The 17,500-nt window shown below is 50.5% G+C and overlaps 1 protein-coding gene across 1 annotated transcript in view; it reads right to left on the bottom strand.

Moving 5' to 3' along the window:
* LOC308158514 (cysteine-rich motor neuron 1 protein) overlaps positions 1 to 3,614 on the bottom strand; it is a gene marked incomplete at both ends in the record, with an annotated part of 44,574 nt that extends 40,960 nt beyond the window's left edge. Inside the window, 1 exon segment of the mRNA XM_080532154.1 lies at positions 3,308 to 3,614. Coding sequence (XP_080388280.1) covers positions 3,308 to 3,614 — 307 coding nt within the window.
* Between the last annotated feature and the right edge of the window lie 13,886 nt (positions 3,615 to 17,500).

Below are 17,500 nucleotides of genomic sequence, written 5' to 3'. Positions count from 1 at the left end.
CTCATTCTCCTGGCCAGGACTAGTGGCCCGTCCGTGGGGGGGGGACTCCCCCTCTCAGCCCCTGGAGCCTGGAGCCTGGAGCCTGCTTGTCTTGGCATCCAGAGGACCCAACGGATGGGAAAGTTGACCTCTGGAGGCCCCTCTGGCTGATAGCGAGAGCTTAAAGAGGAAGTCTTTGAAACATAAGATAATGACAGCGGACAGCAAGAGGAGGGAAGAGGGGAAGCGGAGGGGACAGACGGACGGCATGTGAGGGGAGTCGCGGGAGACGCAGTGTCCGTCCTGAGCTCTGGGAAGGACGGACGGACGGGCGGACGGACATTCTGTAACTAGGGTATGTTAAGTACTCTAGAGAGGCTGGGAACTTGGCGGGGGGGGTGGGGGGTGGGGGTGGAGTGGGACGGGGGGGGGGGGACGGGGGGGGGGACGATGACGGGGGGGCATTCACGCCCGGTGAGGAAAACAAAACAAAAAACAGAACAGAACAGCCCTGCAGAGAGTTGAGGTATGTGACCGAAACGGACTGATATCAGACAAGGAGGTAAACACGCTGATGTGGGGGCGGAGTCAGTCAAGTACAAATAGCTCACTGGCTGATAAGGCCGGTCACAGAAGGACACAATGAAACCGGGCAACAACAACAGAAGCCCTCTCTGTGTCTGTGAGTCGCCACACTTTGACGGGGGGGGGGGGGGGGTTCGAGGGTCATAATCATATGAGACTATAGCTACCTCTCCGTTCAACGACACGCGAGTGAACGGAAACCGGAAAGTCAGTCCCAAAAAAAAAAACTCCTCACACTTCATCGTTGTTATTCGATATCACGCGGTCCAGTATCGATCGCTTTCTCGTCGGCAGGACGCACGTTCGCCTGAAGGCCTCACCTGTAGACCTCCACCTCCTCCAGCCCCCCAGGCCTGCCCCCCCCCCGGCCTGCCTCCGAGAGATCGTCGGCCACCCAGAAAAGTAAGACCCAGAGAGGAGAAACAGCAGGGATCAGAGAGCGGAAACATTTACCCCCGGCTCCTGATTGCCAGCCTAATCACTTTAAGACCTTAAAAGGGGAGGGGGGCAAATCTCGGATCAGCGTGGGGGCCTGCGTGGCCCCCTGCACGCACGCACACACACACACACACACACACACACACTGGGAGGTGTTGCACACACACCACACACTCACACAAACACACATACACACACACACACAGACCCTGGGAGGTGTTGCACACTCACTTACACACACACACACACACACACACACACACACACACACTCTCACTCACACACACACACACACACACACACACACACACAGGGAGGTGTTGATGTTACCCCCACCTCAGTGCTTGCCGCGGGCCCCCCTCAGTCACGGGTCCAGAGGCACGACTCAATCATGGAAGCCATTAACTCTCCCACTGACTCAGAGCTGTTGTTCATTCGTAGAGTCGGTGGTTTGAGGAAGGGGGGGGGGGGGTTGGGATTAGGCTGCCTACCCCTAACCTGTAAATAAAGCCCCAATCAGGCCCTCTGTCCCCCGGGGCTACAGCCCCCCAGCACCCCCCATCCCAGACCCCCCCAGACCCCACAGTGTGATAATAGATGGCAGGGTGGGACATGGAGAGCTGCACCCCCCCCCCTCTATGGGACTGCTGCTTTCTCCTGTCTAATGTCAGTCAGTCCCAGGCAATCTCCCTGGTTTATACTGGAGACAGTCCAGGTGGTGATGAGGGGGGGGGGGGGGGGGGGGGCAGAAACTCACAACTGCCTAATCAACTGTGTGAAGAGCTAATCTTAGCCAACGCCGAGACTGCGGAGGTAGATCAGTCGGCACTGAGACACTCTCACATAAAGACACACACACACACACACAGACGCACACAGTTGCGTGCATACACACACACACACACACACACACACACACACGCAGACACACACATAACTGCATACAAAAACACACACACACACACACACACACACACACATACACATACAAACCACATAACCAACCAATGAATGTGATTGTGATGAATGGCTAACCTAGAGCGAGCGTTCAGAGAGGCATCCTCTGAGACACATTTTCCTGGGAGTCGACGGGTGTTGTCCCTCCTAAAGCTAACAGTCTGCTACAGGGCACAGGAGAGGGAAAGCAGGGACAGAACAGCGCTGGGATTCATATCAAGGCAGAGAAGTGTGCCAACGAAAGCCCTCTGGTAAGACTTTTGCAATAGTAAAAGCTTGGCTCCCCGAGGGAGTCGTCACAAACACATCACTGACCCATTGTGGGATTGTGTAACTGCATCACAGCAAACAACCGCTTGTTACAAGGACCCCTAGTGTGTGTCTCTCAGAATCGAATCAAGCAAAAAAAAAAAAACGGTCATTTTTGTGTCTTAACTGTCTTGACAAGTCTCTGAGTTTCACTGAGTTGCCAGGTTGGGCTCTAGGGGGGAGTGAAGACAAGCTCCTCTTAAGCCGTAGCAGGCTTGCTGGGCAGGGTGCCAGAAACGTGTGTGTGCCAGACCTATTGTCATGCCTGCGAGCGAAGAGGAGGGGTTTCAAGAGAGAGTCTGAAGAACGGTCTCTAAACATGAGACTGTGTGTTGGCAGTCAAGAGCTCCTTCAACTGGGAGAGGAGAGCAGCTCCAAACCAGCCCGGGGACAACAAGGTCAACACAGACACACTACGGGTCAAGAGAATCATCGACTCCCCGGCCACAATGGGATGTGTGATTGAGCCAAAAGGGAAAAGAATCACACTCCTACTAACTAAATACACTTGTTATTGGAAACCCCATACTCCATCCATCCATGATCAATAAACCTCCCTGCTCGCTTCAATCACCCAACCTACTGTCCCGTTGCATCATAAGACTGACAATGCCAATAATGCAATACTAAATAAATAATAATAAAAAGATGCCAGTAATGCAATACTGATGTTTACAATACCACCTCTGGCACATACTGTATATTCCATAGTTACCTATCACTCTTGTTCTATTTATATCATGCCCTTATTATATCACTATTTGCACTTTTGGTTGGACGCTAAACTGCATTTCGTTGTATAGTACTTGTACTCTGCGATGACAATCAAGTTTAAACTAATCTAATCTAATGCACGTAGGCTACTAATATCACTCAAGCCAAATTCAAAGAATCGAAAACTAGACAGCAATTTGCCATCCCCTTTATAATAATACCGTAATCATGACTTAATAATAATAATAATAATTCATTGAATTTATATAGCGCTTTTCCGAGGCTCAAAGACGCTGAGACTTCAGTCTATCTTAGTCGTACACACCTTTACAAACTCCTGTATCGGGAATGGCCGCAGGTCCCGTGTGGTTGATGGCAGCGCAGGTCAGCCCCAGGGCGCAGTAGCCCAGGGTCCAGTCCCGGCCGCCGCACGGCTCCCACTCCCGCCGGGAGCACCGGGCGCAGCATCCGCAGGGGTCCCGGGCCAGGGTCCGGCCGCTCTCGCAGGAGGCATGCGGGGCTTTCGTCGGCGGAGGACACGTCCGGAGCTCACACGGCGTACAGTCATAAGCCATTAACACACGAACCAGAACTGCGAGATTTAACAACGCGACCAAACACTTGCTGAACATATTTCAACGATGACTGGGGGTGGTGAACACCGATACGCGGCTCAGTGTGTTTTTTCTTTCAATATATAATATTCGTTCCTTCTGTCAAAGTGTAAAACCACATGAAATCCGCGAGGTCTGTCAGGATGTAACACCCAAAAGTTACAAAGTTCCCGTGGAAAAAAAAAAAGGAACGGTAAAAAGTTGGTCGGTGCGTAAAGTGAGCTGCCAGTACCGATCACTGCAGTACAGTAGGCATAGTATACCACGGAGAAGTGCACGGATACCCTTGATACCCTCCTGTACTTGTTTTATGGCAATATCCTCCAGGCAGAAAAAGGTTCAACAAGCAAGTAGGTAGGTAGGTGGGCGCACTTTCCAAAGTGTTTCTTGTTAAATCAGAATGATACACAGAAAAGCGCAGAAAGAGAAAGACATCCACAGAAGAACCTAGTCGAGTAACGCGCAGGGAGAGAGTGAGGATGCCCTTACACCAAAACACGGGGACGCAATCTGAGACTGAAATTGACATTACAGGCATATAGAAATTAGCGGCACCCCCCTTCCCCTTGACTGACATAGACGCCGTCCAGTCAGAAGTGGCGAACGGAGGGAGGATTTGAACTGAGATACCCCCCTCATCTGTCGGAAAGTCCTCTTCTTATTTTTGTTGCGCAATATGGGGTATTCTCAAAATAACCTGTACAGCCCTCTCAATATTTACTTTGTTTTACGCTTCGTCAACATTTTTGCTTGGATACAAAATGTGTTCCTCAAAACAGTTCCTCCTTTGTTGAAGAAGAGCAACTAACCTTTACTAACCTTTATTGCAATTCAACAGAAGATTATTTATTGCAGATATTACGCCTATTTTATATTAAATCTTTTATTGATAATTATAAGCTTATTTTGTAAGATCCCTATCAGGTTAAAAATATCTGGATCAGTTTATGTTGTCTAGGAAACCGGTGGCATTCAGAGGTCAGGGAAACAAGCACGACAAGGCGACCTGCTGTGTCCAGAGAAGGAGGCTCCGCCACATGTTCCCCTCTGCCCAGGGAGACACGGTGCGGTCGCTGACCTGGGGGACCTGTCTGTCTGTGACCTGTCTGTCTGTCACCTGGGGGACCTGGGGGTGACCTGGGGGACCTGTCTGTCTGTGACCTGTCTGTCTGTCACCTGGGGGTGACCTGGGGGACCTGTCTGTCTGTGATCTGGGGGACCTGTCTGTCTGTGACCTGTCTGTCTGTCACCTGGGGGACCTGGGGGACCTGTCTGTCTGTGACCTGTCTGTCACCTGGGGGACCTGTGGGTGACCTGGGGGACCTGTCTGTCTGTGACCAGTCTGTCTGTCACCTGGGGGACCTGTCTGTCTGTGACCTGTCTGTCTGTCACCTGGGGGACCTGTGGGTGACCTGGGGGACCTGTCTGTCTGTGACCAGTCTGTCTGTGACCTGGGGGACCTGTCTGTCTGTGACCTGTCTGACCTGTCTGTCTGTGACCAGTCTGTCTGTGACCTGGGGGACCTGTCTGTCTGTGACCTGTCTGTCTGTCACCTGGGGGTGACCTGGGGGACCTGTCTGTCTTAGACCTGTCTGTCTGTGACCTGGGGGACCTGTCTGTCTGTGACCTGTCTGACCTGTCTGTCTGTGACCAGTCTGTCTGTGACTTGGGGGACCTGTCTGTCTTAGACCTGTCTGTCTGTGACCTGGGGGACTTGTCTGTCTGTGACCTGGAGGACCTGTCTGTCTGTGACCTGGAGGACCTGTCTGTCTGTGACCTGGAGGACCTGTCTGTCTGTGACCTGGAGGACCTGTCTGTCTGTGACCTGGAGGACCTGTCTGTCTGTGACCTGTCTGTCTGTGACCTGGGGGACCTGTCTGTCTGTGACCTGTCTGTGACCTGGGGGACCTCTCTGTCTGTGACCTGTCTGTCAGTGACCTGGAGGACCTGTCTGTCTGTGACCTGGAGGACCTGTCTGTCAGTGACCTGGAGGACCTGTCTGTCTGTGACCTGTCTGTCTGTGACCTGTGGACCTGTCTGTCTGTGACCTGCGGGGAGTTCTACAGGAGCTCAGAGACAGAGAGAGACAGAGAGAGAGAGATTGAGAGAGACAGAGAGAGAGACAGAGAGAGACAGAGAGAGAGAGACAGAGAGACAGAGAGAGTCAGAGAGAGACAGAGAGAGTCAGAGAGAGGCAGAGAGAGAGACAGAGACAGTCAGAGAGAGTCAGAGAGAGTCAGAGAGAGACAGAGAGAGACAGAGAGAGAGACAGTCAGAGAGAGTCAGAGAGTCAGAGAGAGTCAGAGAGAGTCAGAGAGAGTGAGAGAGAGTCAGAGAGAGACAGAGAGACACAGAGAGAGTCAGAGAGAGTCAGAGAGAGACAGAGAGACACAGAGAGAGTCAGAGAGAGTCAGAGAGAGTCAGAGAGAGACAGAGAGACACAGAGAGAGTCAGAGAGAGTCAGAGAGAGTCAGAGAGAGACAGAGAGACACAGAGAGAGTCAGAGAGAGTCAGAGAGAGACAGAGAGACACAGAGAGAGTCAGAGAGAGTCAGAGAGAGTCAGAGAGAGACAGAGAGACACAGAGAGAGTCAGAGAGAGTCAGAGAGAGTCAGAGAGAGACAGAGAGACACAGAGAGAGTCAGAGAGAGTCAGAGAGAGACAGAGAGAGTCAGAGAGAGACAGAGAGACACGGTGGATCAGATGGCTCTCCTCCCAGTCTCCATTAGCACTGAGATGGAATGAACCGGGCCAGGAGACTACAGGAGGATTATCCTCCTCTCAGAGCCAGGGCCGTCAGATGTGGTTATCATCCAGCTTCGCCATGCGTTACGCACAAGCGGTTGGCAGAGGGAGGATGGCGTGTGGGAAATGTTATGACAGGGAAGGAGGAAGCATTGTAGGGTTCTATCAATGTCAGAGGAGACATACTGTATCCTATCCTCAAGCTATTTATATCCCGGATGTTATTATTATTATTATTATCTATTTAATAATAATAATAATAATAATAATAATAATAATAATATACGGCATTTAGCTGCAGTGAACTGCAGACATTTTTCAGTATATATTATTCTGTCTATTTGTGTATTGGATGTATGCCTGTGTCCTTGGGCTGCCCCTCTTGGCCAGGTCCCTCTTGGAAAAGAGATTCCTTATCTCAATGAGGTCACCTGGTTAAATAAAGGTTTAATTAAAAAAATATATATATACAGTCCCAGTGGGAATCAAACTCCCAACCTAAGCGTTGTTAGCGCCACGCTCTACCACCTCTATAGAGCGCCGTCTTAAAATGTCATCCCGGCCAATGTTATTGACGCGCCCGGCCATGCCTTCCTCACATGCAACATCTGCCTGAGGGAGACGCTGTCCAACATCAACACAGCATCCAGGAAGCCAGCCTGCAGCTTGCATAATCAGCTGCCTGCTGGACAACCCTGCTCTTGTCTCCTTCGCCCGTCCTCCCCTCCCCTCCTCTCTCCCCTCCTCCCTCCCTCCCTCCTCCCTCTACCTCTTCTAAAAGACCGGGTCAAACGGGCCGACCGATGGTCATTTCACCCTCCCTCCTCTCCTCCTCCCTCCCTTCCTCCATCCCTCCTAAAAGACCAGGTCGACCGATGGTCATCCGCCGCTCTCTCTCTCTCTCTCTCCCCGTCCGTCCGTCCGTTGACAGATCTGAGGCAGAGGGTGGCTTTTCCATTCACTCGTAAAGATCCAGCCCCCCCCACCCCCACCCCACCCCTTCATCACAGTGACCTATTTGCTTGGCGATGGGGGCTTTTAACTGCGGCCAGCTGGCCACTCTCAAAAGACCATGCACCCGCCCCCCCCCCCCCCACACACACACACACACACACACACACACACCCCTATCATGGTGCTGGGTTTGCTTTGGCAGAGCGAGGGGACACTAGAGCTAAGGGAACAATGCTATTCTCTCTCTCTCCCTCTCTCTCTCTTTATCTCTCTCTCTCTTTCTCTCCCTCCGTGCTTTGTGAGTCACTAATCAGTTATGGCATTGTGTGGAACAACAGCACCAGAACCCAAGGTGGAATGTGTCCGGGGTGGGGGGGGGGGGGGTTCATTAGGTATCATTTGTCTGTCCGAACCTGTGGTTCTAGCCGGGTGTGACAGGGCTGGGTTTACCCAGGTCCGAGCCCCTCTGACAGGGCCAGCCCCCACCTGGGCGCCCCCCCCCCTATGCCAGGAGCCAGCCTGGCTCTCAGATGCCTGGTGGAGGACCATTGTTCTCCTTCCACATGTCTGTGACCTCCGCGACACAACACCACATTTAAACTTCCAAACACGGCATGTTTCCTTTACGAGGGTGGCTGTTACAGAGGTTCCCAAAAAAAAAACAGAGCTCTTGATGTGGCCTTAGCAAGACTGTGTTTGTTTGTTTGTGTGTGTGTGTGGGTGTGTGTGTGTGTGTGTGTGTGTGTGTGGTGTGGTGTGTGTGTTCCTGAGGGCGTGTATCCCTGTGTGTGTGTGTGTAGAGAGGGTGTGGTACCGCAGATTTCATACTCAGGTCATGAATGGCTGCAGTATGCTAGCTGCTAGCGGTCTGAGTCATCAGCCCCGGGGACAACGCTGACTCCTCCTTAACCTGCGCTGGGGGGGGGGGTCAGCTCTCTGTGACCCCGCCGCGACCCCCCCCCCCCCAGGGTGGGGACACCCACAGCCCCAAGGTGGTCTCCCATGATCCTCGGCTTCGATGGGCTTCAACAGCTGGAGGAAAGGGTGGTGGGGGGGAGGGCGATCAGGGTGGGGGATACTGACCCTAGGGGGGTGGGGGGGGAGGTGGGGGTCCGCCTGCCTGCCTCGGAACACACTCCTACACTCCTGCCCCCCCCTCCCCCCTCCCCCCCCCCCACACACACCTTCCTCCCGCCCCCTCCGGTGTGATAGCTGGTGGATTTACACCCTGTTGCTGTGGAGAGGGGAGGGGGGGGGGTGGAGTGTGTCTCTGGGGGCTGTTGGGTGTGTCTGATGGGTTGGAGGGGCTGCCAGGCGGACTCTTGTACAAGGCCCGTTGTGACGCACTGTCGTCCCGTCCCCCCCCCCCACACACACACACACACACCCAGCCACCCCCACCACCAGAGCCAGGGTCTACAGAGGCTATGTGTTGAGTGGTGTGTATGGAGGGAACTATGAGAGGCCATTGTAAAGCGCTCTTTGGAATAAGTCAGTCCATTTACCATTTTTATCTATATAACTGTATAATCAGGAGTTGAAAACGTCCGGTCTGTCCAGTGTCTGCCTGGCAGCGGTCATGGCAGCGGGAATTCCAACCCTTCATTGGAAATTATCTTCAAGCAACATAATGTGATGTAATCAATAACCTCTAATCAACCTCCCTGATCCCTCCTCCCACATAATGCCAAAAAAGATTACGGCAGAATAAGCTAGATTTATTTGCTAAAAAGGAAAGAAAACACTAAACCAGAAGAAACCGGAGAAAACTGTGACCGCGAGGACAGAGAGGATAGCATAGAGCAGGACAGACAGAAGGAGAGGAAAGGCGAGCAGAGAGAGGAGGAGAACAGACAGAATAATAGAGAGGAGGAGCAGAGAGAGGAGGAGAACAGACAGAAGACTAGAGAGAAGGAGCAGAGAGAGGAGGAGAACAGACAGAAGAAGAGAGAGGAGGAGAACAGACAGAAGAAGAGAGAGAGAAGGAGCAGAGAGAGGAGGAGAACAGGCAGAAGAAGAGAGAGGAGGAGAACAGACAGAAGACTAGAGAGAAGGAGCAGAGAGAGGAGGAGAACAGACAGAAGAAGAGAGAGAAGGAGCAGAGAGAGGAGGAGAACAGACAGAAGAAGAGAGAGGAGGAGAACAGACAGAAGAAGAGAGAGAGAGAAGGAGCAGAGAGAGGAGGAGAACAGACAGAAGACTAGAGAGAGAAGGAGCAGAGAGAGGAGGAGAAGAGACAGAAGAAGAGAGAGGAGGAGCAGAGAGAGGAGGAGAACAGACAGAAGAAGAGGGAGGAGGAGAACAGACAGAAGAAGAGAGAGAAGGGGAGAACGGGCCTTCTGCTCCATCGCCCCCGAACTGTGGAACGCCCTCCCTGCCCACCTGAGAGCACCACAGTCGGTCGACTCATCTTTTTAACAAAGCGTTCCAGTAGCCAGATTTGTATTTTTTTTTTCTTTAGTTTTATGCCACAGTGTCTTTTTAACCTTTCTGCTTTTGATGTTTTTAGTGATCTTTATTGTGTTGTGCTGTTTTGTTTCTTTTATTGACTGTAGCACTTTGAGATTCTTGAAATGTAAAGTGCTTTATAAATAAAATCCATTATTATTATTATTATTAGAAGGAGCAGAGAGAGGAGGAGAACAGACAGAAGAAGAGGGAGGAGGAGAACAGACAGAAGAAGAGAGAGAAGGAGCAGAGAGAGGAGGAGAACAGGCAGAAGAAGAGAGAGAAGGAGCAGAGAGAGGAGAACAGGCAGAAGGAGAGAGAGGAGGAGAACAGGCAGAAGGAGAGAGAGAAGGAGCAGAGAGAGGAGGAGAACAGGCAGAAGAAGAGAGAGAAGGAGCAGAGAGAGGAGAACAGGCAGAAGGAGAGAGAGGAGGAGAACAGGCAGAAGGAGAGAGAGGAGGAGAACAGACAGAAGGAGAGAAGGAGCAGAGAGAGGAGGAGAACAGACAGAAGGAGAGGGAGAGGAGGAGAACAGACAGAAGAACAGAGAGGAGGAGCAGAGAGAGGAGATGAACAGACAGAGGAACAGAGGGGAGAACAACAGAGGACCATTTTGGTATGCTCGTCCCGAAACGCAGGCTAACTAGGGTTAGGGTCAACAAACAGGCTAGCAGGCTAGCCGTCGCAGACGTCAGAGTGCTAGACAGACATGTCCCCTGTTCATTACTGTGTACAAATGTACTGTATGTACTTAGGCCTCGAGAGCCCTTCAGCAGGCACCTAGTAACCTCCCGGCAGGGCGCGCTTTGAGAGTGTACAAAAAAAAAGAAAAAGAAAAGTGCATTCCTACTCCGGACCTCACTCATTTCGAAATCCTGGCTACGGCCTCTTCTGTGTGTGTCGTGTGTGTGTATGAAGGGTAGACTGCGTGTTGAGTGTGTGTGGAGTGTACAGCGTGCGGCACACCTGATTACAAGGGCCCTCTGAGGATAATGCTCAGGGATTTCGCCGTAAGGAGGGCCGTATGGGGAGGCTATCGCTAACACACGCTAATGTATGGGGGCCAGCTATCGCTAACACGCTAAGCTTATCGCTGAACGCGCGGCCTTGAGCCAGGCCTTTGGGGGGCACAGGGGGACAGGGGGGAAAGTGGGCGGCGGGGGGGGGGGGGGGGGGGGGGGGGGGGGGGGGGAGCGTGACGGCGATGCGCGTTGACAGTTGAAAGAGATTTCCAGGCGTTCGCATGGCTAATGAGTCGCAGCAGGAATATGATGGGGCTGTTGGCGTGAGCTAAACAACATCGGGCTGATGAACGGGCCTGTTTTTTTAGACACGTGCAGCGATGGGTCATCTGTTTCTGATACACGAAAAAACGTAAGGGTTAGGGATTTTTTTTTTTGTGAAACGAAACCTACAAAGGGAAAACAATTTGCCTTTTTTATCGTTTTTAATGGCAGAGAATGTGAGGAAAGTTGATGAATACAAGACCACACGCCTTCCTCCGCCTCAGACATCTGTCGAGCATATTGAGGAAAGGACATGGATTATTACTTCTCTTTTCCCAATAATTGAGATCCTGAGAGACTTGCGTTTCACACTCGGTTTGCACCCTTGGATTCACAGGCTTGGATCTCTGTGGGGGGAACGCAGGGAAACATACTGATAGTGTCCAACTCCAGAACTCTCACGGCCAGATTCAGATCCAGAGTCCCGGGTCCAGTTTCCAAGCACGAGGTCTCTCTGTCTCTCTCCCCTCCCACTCTCTCTGTCTCCCCCCCCTCTCTGTGTATCTCACTCCTCCTCTCTCTCACCCCACTCTGTCTCTCTACCCCCCCTCTCTGCCCCCCCTTCTCTCTCTACCCCCCCAATCCCATCTCTCTCTCTGTCTCTCACCCCACTCTGTCTCTCTACCCCCTCTCTCTGCCCCCCCTTCTCTCTCTACCTCCCCAATCCCATCTCTCTCTCTCTCTCTAACCCTAACCCTCTCTCTGCCCCCCTCCCTCTCTGCCCCCCTCCCTCTCTGTCTCTCACTCCTCTCCCTGTCTCCCCCCTCTCTCTCTGTGTGTCTCTCACCCTTCCTCTCTCTGCCCCCTCTCTCTCTACCACCCCCCGACTCTCTGCCCCCCTCCCTCTCTGTTTCTCACTCCTCTCCCTGTCTCCCCCCCTCTCTCTCTGTGTGTCTCTCACCCTTCCTCTCTCTGCCCCCTCTCTCTCTACCACCCCCCCCCCCCCTCCCCGCCTCTCTGCCCCCCCCCCTCTCTGTCTCTAACCTCTAACCCCTAACTCTCTCTGTGGGTTTAAGGAGTCCTTCCCTCTCAGTGTATGTCCTGTAATAATCAGGGTTGACAGACAGGGGGCCTTCCTCCAGCACAATGGATCATCTCTGACTGACTGTGAAATGTCAGAGGACAGCACACACCGTTGCAGTGACCCACTGGTACATTCTGTGGCAGGGAAGACCAGATTGGCTGTGGCACTAAGTGGTCCTGGGGGCCGCGCACGCGCGGGGGGGGGGGGTCAGTGAGTTCACCAGCATCCCGATGCTTAGTTAGGAGTGCATCACTGCGGCTTCGCGGCTTTGAAACGAAACCTCATGAGGTTGCCATACCAAGTTAAGTGATGTCCATAGGTCGTAAAAATCCAGATCCCGATCTATGACCCCCCCCCCCCCCCCCCCCCCCGGCACATGGTGCATGTGGTAACGCCGTAAATATTGACACGCGAATCGCTTTGTTGTTTAAGGTCGTATGGCTTGTTTACCTTCCTGTTCTCACTGAGACCGCTGACGTACAGGAAACAGGGGAATGGAAAACAGACTAAACAGTATCTCTTTTGGTCGTATAGTTTATGTTCGATGCTAAACTTTCCGTTACGACTCGAACTACTTTTACAGTTGACAGTATCGAACGTCTTTGTTTATAGACCTCCCTAAAAACACGTCAAGCCCAGTTGCAGCGGTGAGATTACGTTATCGTAGACAAATTCCCTAAATCACTGTATAATCGGTGGAAGGGGGAAGAATCGAGCCTGTTTTCCTGGCCTCTGTGGCCCATGCGTTGGCATATTTTTGGAAGCCGTGTCAGGCCCCTGGCTGCATATAACGTTACATGGAATTGTCCCAGGCATGGGTAAGAGCTGTAATGGCATACCGCGGAGCTTCACACTCCTGACACAGATAGACCTTGAGTGCTCTTCAGTCAAGGCCCGAACAGCATTACCACCACCACCCCCCACCACCGCCGCCGCCGCCGCCACCAACAACAACACACACTAACAGAGTCTTTTTTTAAATGACACAGAGTTGGAATGACAGATACAAACGGTTCTCTGGGTTTGGGTTGGCAACCGTTGGTCGTTGTGTGAGTCACCCACTGGGCCTCTGTGAGGGCCTCTGCGTACAGACGGTCATGGCTGGGCTCTACTCAGGCTGTGGGACCGTGGCGCTGACAGGCGGCTGACGGGGGAGCTAGGGGGCCTCCCACGCCGCTCCCCAGAGGGGGTGTGTATGACCTTGGGAGCGGGGCCACCGCCGGCTTGTTTGACATCCGTAAGTGGTGGTGTACTCGGCCGACCCCTGTCAGCCTGCCAACGGAACGTTAAAGTGGAACTTCTCAGTGAAGCTTAATCTGTAAATCTGCATGTTGATGGCGAATTCCACGCTGGATTGGGGGGGTGGTGGTGGGGGGGCGGGGGGGGTTTAAAAAGAGCCTTTGTGTGTGTCCAGTTCTCACAACACCTGCCCTGGAAGTAATCTCTCACTCAATCAATGGGATCACCGACACCATGGGACCAGCATGCTTTGCTGCGGCAGGGGAGACATTCTCATGAGCTGGGGCAGTAGACTAGGTTGTCTTCTTTTGGTTGTGGAAACTGGTTTAAGGTGTGGCACAGAATGATCTGGAAACCCTGTGTGTGTTTGGGGGGGGGGGGGAGTGTATGTGTGTGTGTGAGTGTATGTCAGTGTTTGTGTGTGTGTGTGTGAGTGTATGTATGCGTGTGTGTGTGTGAGAGTGTGTCAGTGTTTGTGTGTGTGTGTGTGTGTCTGTGTGAGAGTGTGTGTGTGTGTGTGTGTGAGAGTGTCTGTGTGAGAGTGTGTGTGTGTGTGTCAGTGTCAGTGTTCGTTTGTGTGTGTCAGTGTCAGTTTCAGAGTCAGTGTTCGTGTGTGTGTGTGTGTGTGTGTGTGTGTGTGTGTGAGAGTGTGTGTGTGAGAGTGTGTGTGTGTGCGTACGGGCGTCAGGCGTAGGGGAGAGAATCACCTCAGGTAAAGCTGCAGATTTACTGCCAGACCTCCAGCTGGCTCTGGAATGTCCGTCCCCGTGTTTCAGCTGTAAATTCTACCATAATTACGGTGTCACAAACTCAAACATTAAGGCGAAACAACCACCTTGCTGGGGCGATAATAATTGGTGTTTAATGTTCTGTCTGACACACAGATTTACTTTACAGGGTGTCTTTCTAGGTTAGGTGGACCGAGGGGGCTGGAACAAAAGAATGTGAGAAATGTCTGACCTCTATGAAGGTGAAAGGAAACTTGTGACATCATGGCATCGGGGTGCGTGTGTATACATGTACACTCACACACCGATTTAACACTAGAACAGCCATGAGGGGTCATTTGTGACTCACCTGTGAGTAACGAAAATCTTTGCACTCGATCAAATTTCAGGACCCTCCTTTCATGACTTTTCCTAGATATGTGCGTTCTACCAGTATCCTTACATTTTCAAAATCACATTTTGCCATTTTTCTGTGTAGGAAGCAGGCTAATTTACAAGCGGACAACTAGTGGTCGTTGTGTGTAAATAGCAGCTTGAGCATTGTAAAGAGGGGGTCGTTTGACCCCCGAGGCACGGCTGTTCTAGTGTTCAATAGTAGCTTTGACGTATATACGGGTCTATGGAAAAGACACAAGTATGTAGGGCGCCGCCATACCTCCAAGGAATCAATCAAACGTCTGGATAGCCTTGTGATCAAACGCTACAGGAATGTACAGTATGCTAAACATCCATGGTGCTGTAGGGTGAGTCGGCAGCACACGCACACAGCAGTAGGATAAGAAGCTCCGCTTTCCCCGTAGGAGTGAAGACTTGTGAGTGAAGACTTGTAGTCGTTACACTATACAGTGCTGCCACCTAGTGGTGTGCGATAGGTACTACTTGCTCTGCTGTGTACCGAACTTGCCCTCTATCTCATTTTATCCAACAGGTGGGAAAAAGGGGTTTCAGACAGTGTGCTGAATCCATTGAATACTCAACAACATGGACGTTCATGATGTATCGATAAGATCGATGACTCAAGACAGACTCAGCAACCTGGAGATGATGAAGGCGATAGGAGCACATCGCAGGATGAAGAAAACACACACACACACACACACACACACACACACAAACAAACAACATTCAAGTCAAGGTCTGAGATCATGAGCGCAACTGCAGAACCCAGAACACACTGGGTTCAACGTCATAATAGGGACCAAGTAATTCCATTGGACAAGATCAGCATTTCCATGAGTGCTGATCAAGATTTCCAGAGCGAATTCACGAACGTAGCCAATGTCTCACGTCTGTACCCTTCAGCCCTCGGGCCAGAGGGAGAGCAGAGGTCTGAAGAAGCAGGAAGCTGTGTTGGCTCACACTTCTGAAGCTCCTCGCTGCAGCCAGCAGCCGTTGTTATTGGCCGAGAACTCAGCTCTCTTCCTGTTTTTCCCCCACTGCTAAATGGCAACAAACAATGCCAGAGGAAGGGGTGTCCCTGCCTGTTCTCCTCCGTCTAGACGGGACTCTGTCGGCTGAGGTTTGCCGTGTCTGCTCAGGCTCATGTCAACATGGTCCAGGGGCTGATGGGTAGGCCTATCACCCGCGCCGTGGCCCCTGGGGCTGTGAAAACCACCTTGGTGTGTCTGTCCAGCTGCTGGAGCGTATACAGGCTGTTTGATGGTTGTTGTCACAGGAAAAAGCTGCTCGTTCTCACTTGGCTAGCTAGAACAGCCGTGCCTTTTTACCTACTGCCTTAAAATGCTAACCTGCTGTTTACACACAACGACCACTAGTTGGCCGCTTGTAAATTAGCCTGCTTCCTACACAGAAAAACTGCAACGTAGCTTTATATTAGCTTATCCTGAAGTGATTTTGAAAATGTAAGGATACTGGGCGGTAGAACGCACATATCTAGGAAAAGTCATGAAAGAAGGGTCCTGAAATTTGATCGAGTGCAAAGATATAACCTTTTTTTTTACTCACAGGGGACAAATGACCCCTCATGGCTGACAGGTCATGGCTCCACAGTGCAGCAGGTCTAATGCTAAATGAAGGAATGTCTTCTCCTCACTGTTATCAGAAGCAAATCGTCTACTTTTGCTGTTTAGATGTGCTCTTAATTTTTCCATGGTGCTTTTTGATGACACTTTTTGGATTTTTTTCTGGAGCTATAATATCAAGGGTCGTTCTCAATTTGTTGTTGAAGCTCTCTACTAAGTTATCTATCGAGAGTATTTCGCAAGGTGAAGAGAGTAAATTCATAAGGCTCATGAACTTTTCACTTGCCAATGAATTTAAACATCGCTTTGTGACAATGTGGTCCATATTTTTCATATTTAGCATTACCTTAAAGAAAATACAGTAATGATCTGATACAGCAATGTCTAGAACAGAGGACACAGAAATATTCAATCCTTTTGAAATAACTAAATCTAGTGTGTGGCCTTTGTTATGAGTAGGCTCTGTAATATGCTGAGTAAATAGGGAAGATTAATAAAATCTCTAGATTTGGATTCATTATCTATATGAAAATTAAAATCACCAACCAATAGAGACCTATCATAGTCAGTTGATATGATAGACCAAAGATCAGAAAATTCTTGTAGAAATACTGGGGATGGTTTTGGTGGGCGATATATCACTACAATGAGAATAGGAGTATCATTTTTAAGTAATAAAGCTAGATGTTCAAAAGTGGAGAAATCTCCAAGAGTAATTTGTTTGCAATTAAAACTGTCACTATATACGCTTGCTAATCCACCTTTCTTGTTTTTTCTAGTAACTTGGGAAAATAAATATTTTTGGGGAGAAGCTTCTATAAGAGAGACAACTCCATCAGAACCAAGCCATGTTTCTGTTAGACAAATAAAATCAAGCATATTATCGACAATCAGATCATTAATTATAAATGTTTTTGATGATATTGATCTAATATTACAAAGTGCAAAGTTGAGTTGTCCAGAGTCACATGTTGATTCTGAGGGAGACAGGCCTAGTCATAGAGCCAATGTGCCACAATGTGTGACATCTGTGGTACAATGACTCTCAGTATCCCCCCCTTGTACTACTGTTTGGTTGCACACACCCCTGGTCGATGTGAACACTCAATTACCCTTTGCACTACTGCTGTTTACAAATACTACATTTGCACATACCATTTTGTTGCACATTACACTTACCTCTTTTGAGATTTGACACACCACTATTTATACATTTGTACATACCATACTGTACATAGCTAATAACTGTATATACCTCTAACCCTAACACATTTCACTTGAATAGGCTCATTGGAAATACATTTACTGGACAAAATGTTGATGTGTTCAATACTCATTTCCCCCACTGTATATACCTCTAACTACCGTACTATACCTATCCCTATCATTGTCATGTTTTTATATCATGTTTTTATATCACTATTTGCACTTCTGGTTAGATGCTTAACTGCATTTCGTTGTCTGGTACTTGTACTCCGCAATGACAATACAGTTTAATC

The sequence above is a fragment of the Nansenia antarctica genome, assembly GCF_963989245.1.
Source record: "Nansenia antarctica genome assembly, chromosome: 1".
NCBI lineage: Eukaryota > Metazoa > Chordata > Actinopteri > Argentiniformes > Microstomatidae > Nansenia > Nansenia antarctica.
The sequence above is the reverse complement of the archived record's forward strand: the minus strand, read 5'-3'. Positions and strand labels throughout refer to the sequence as shown.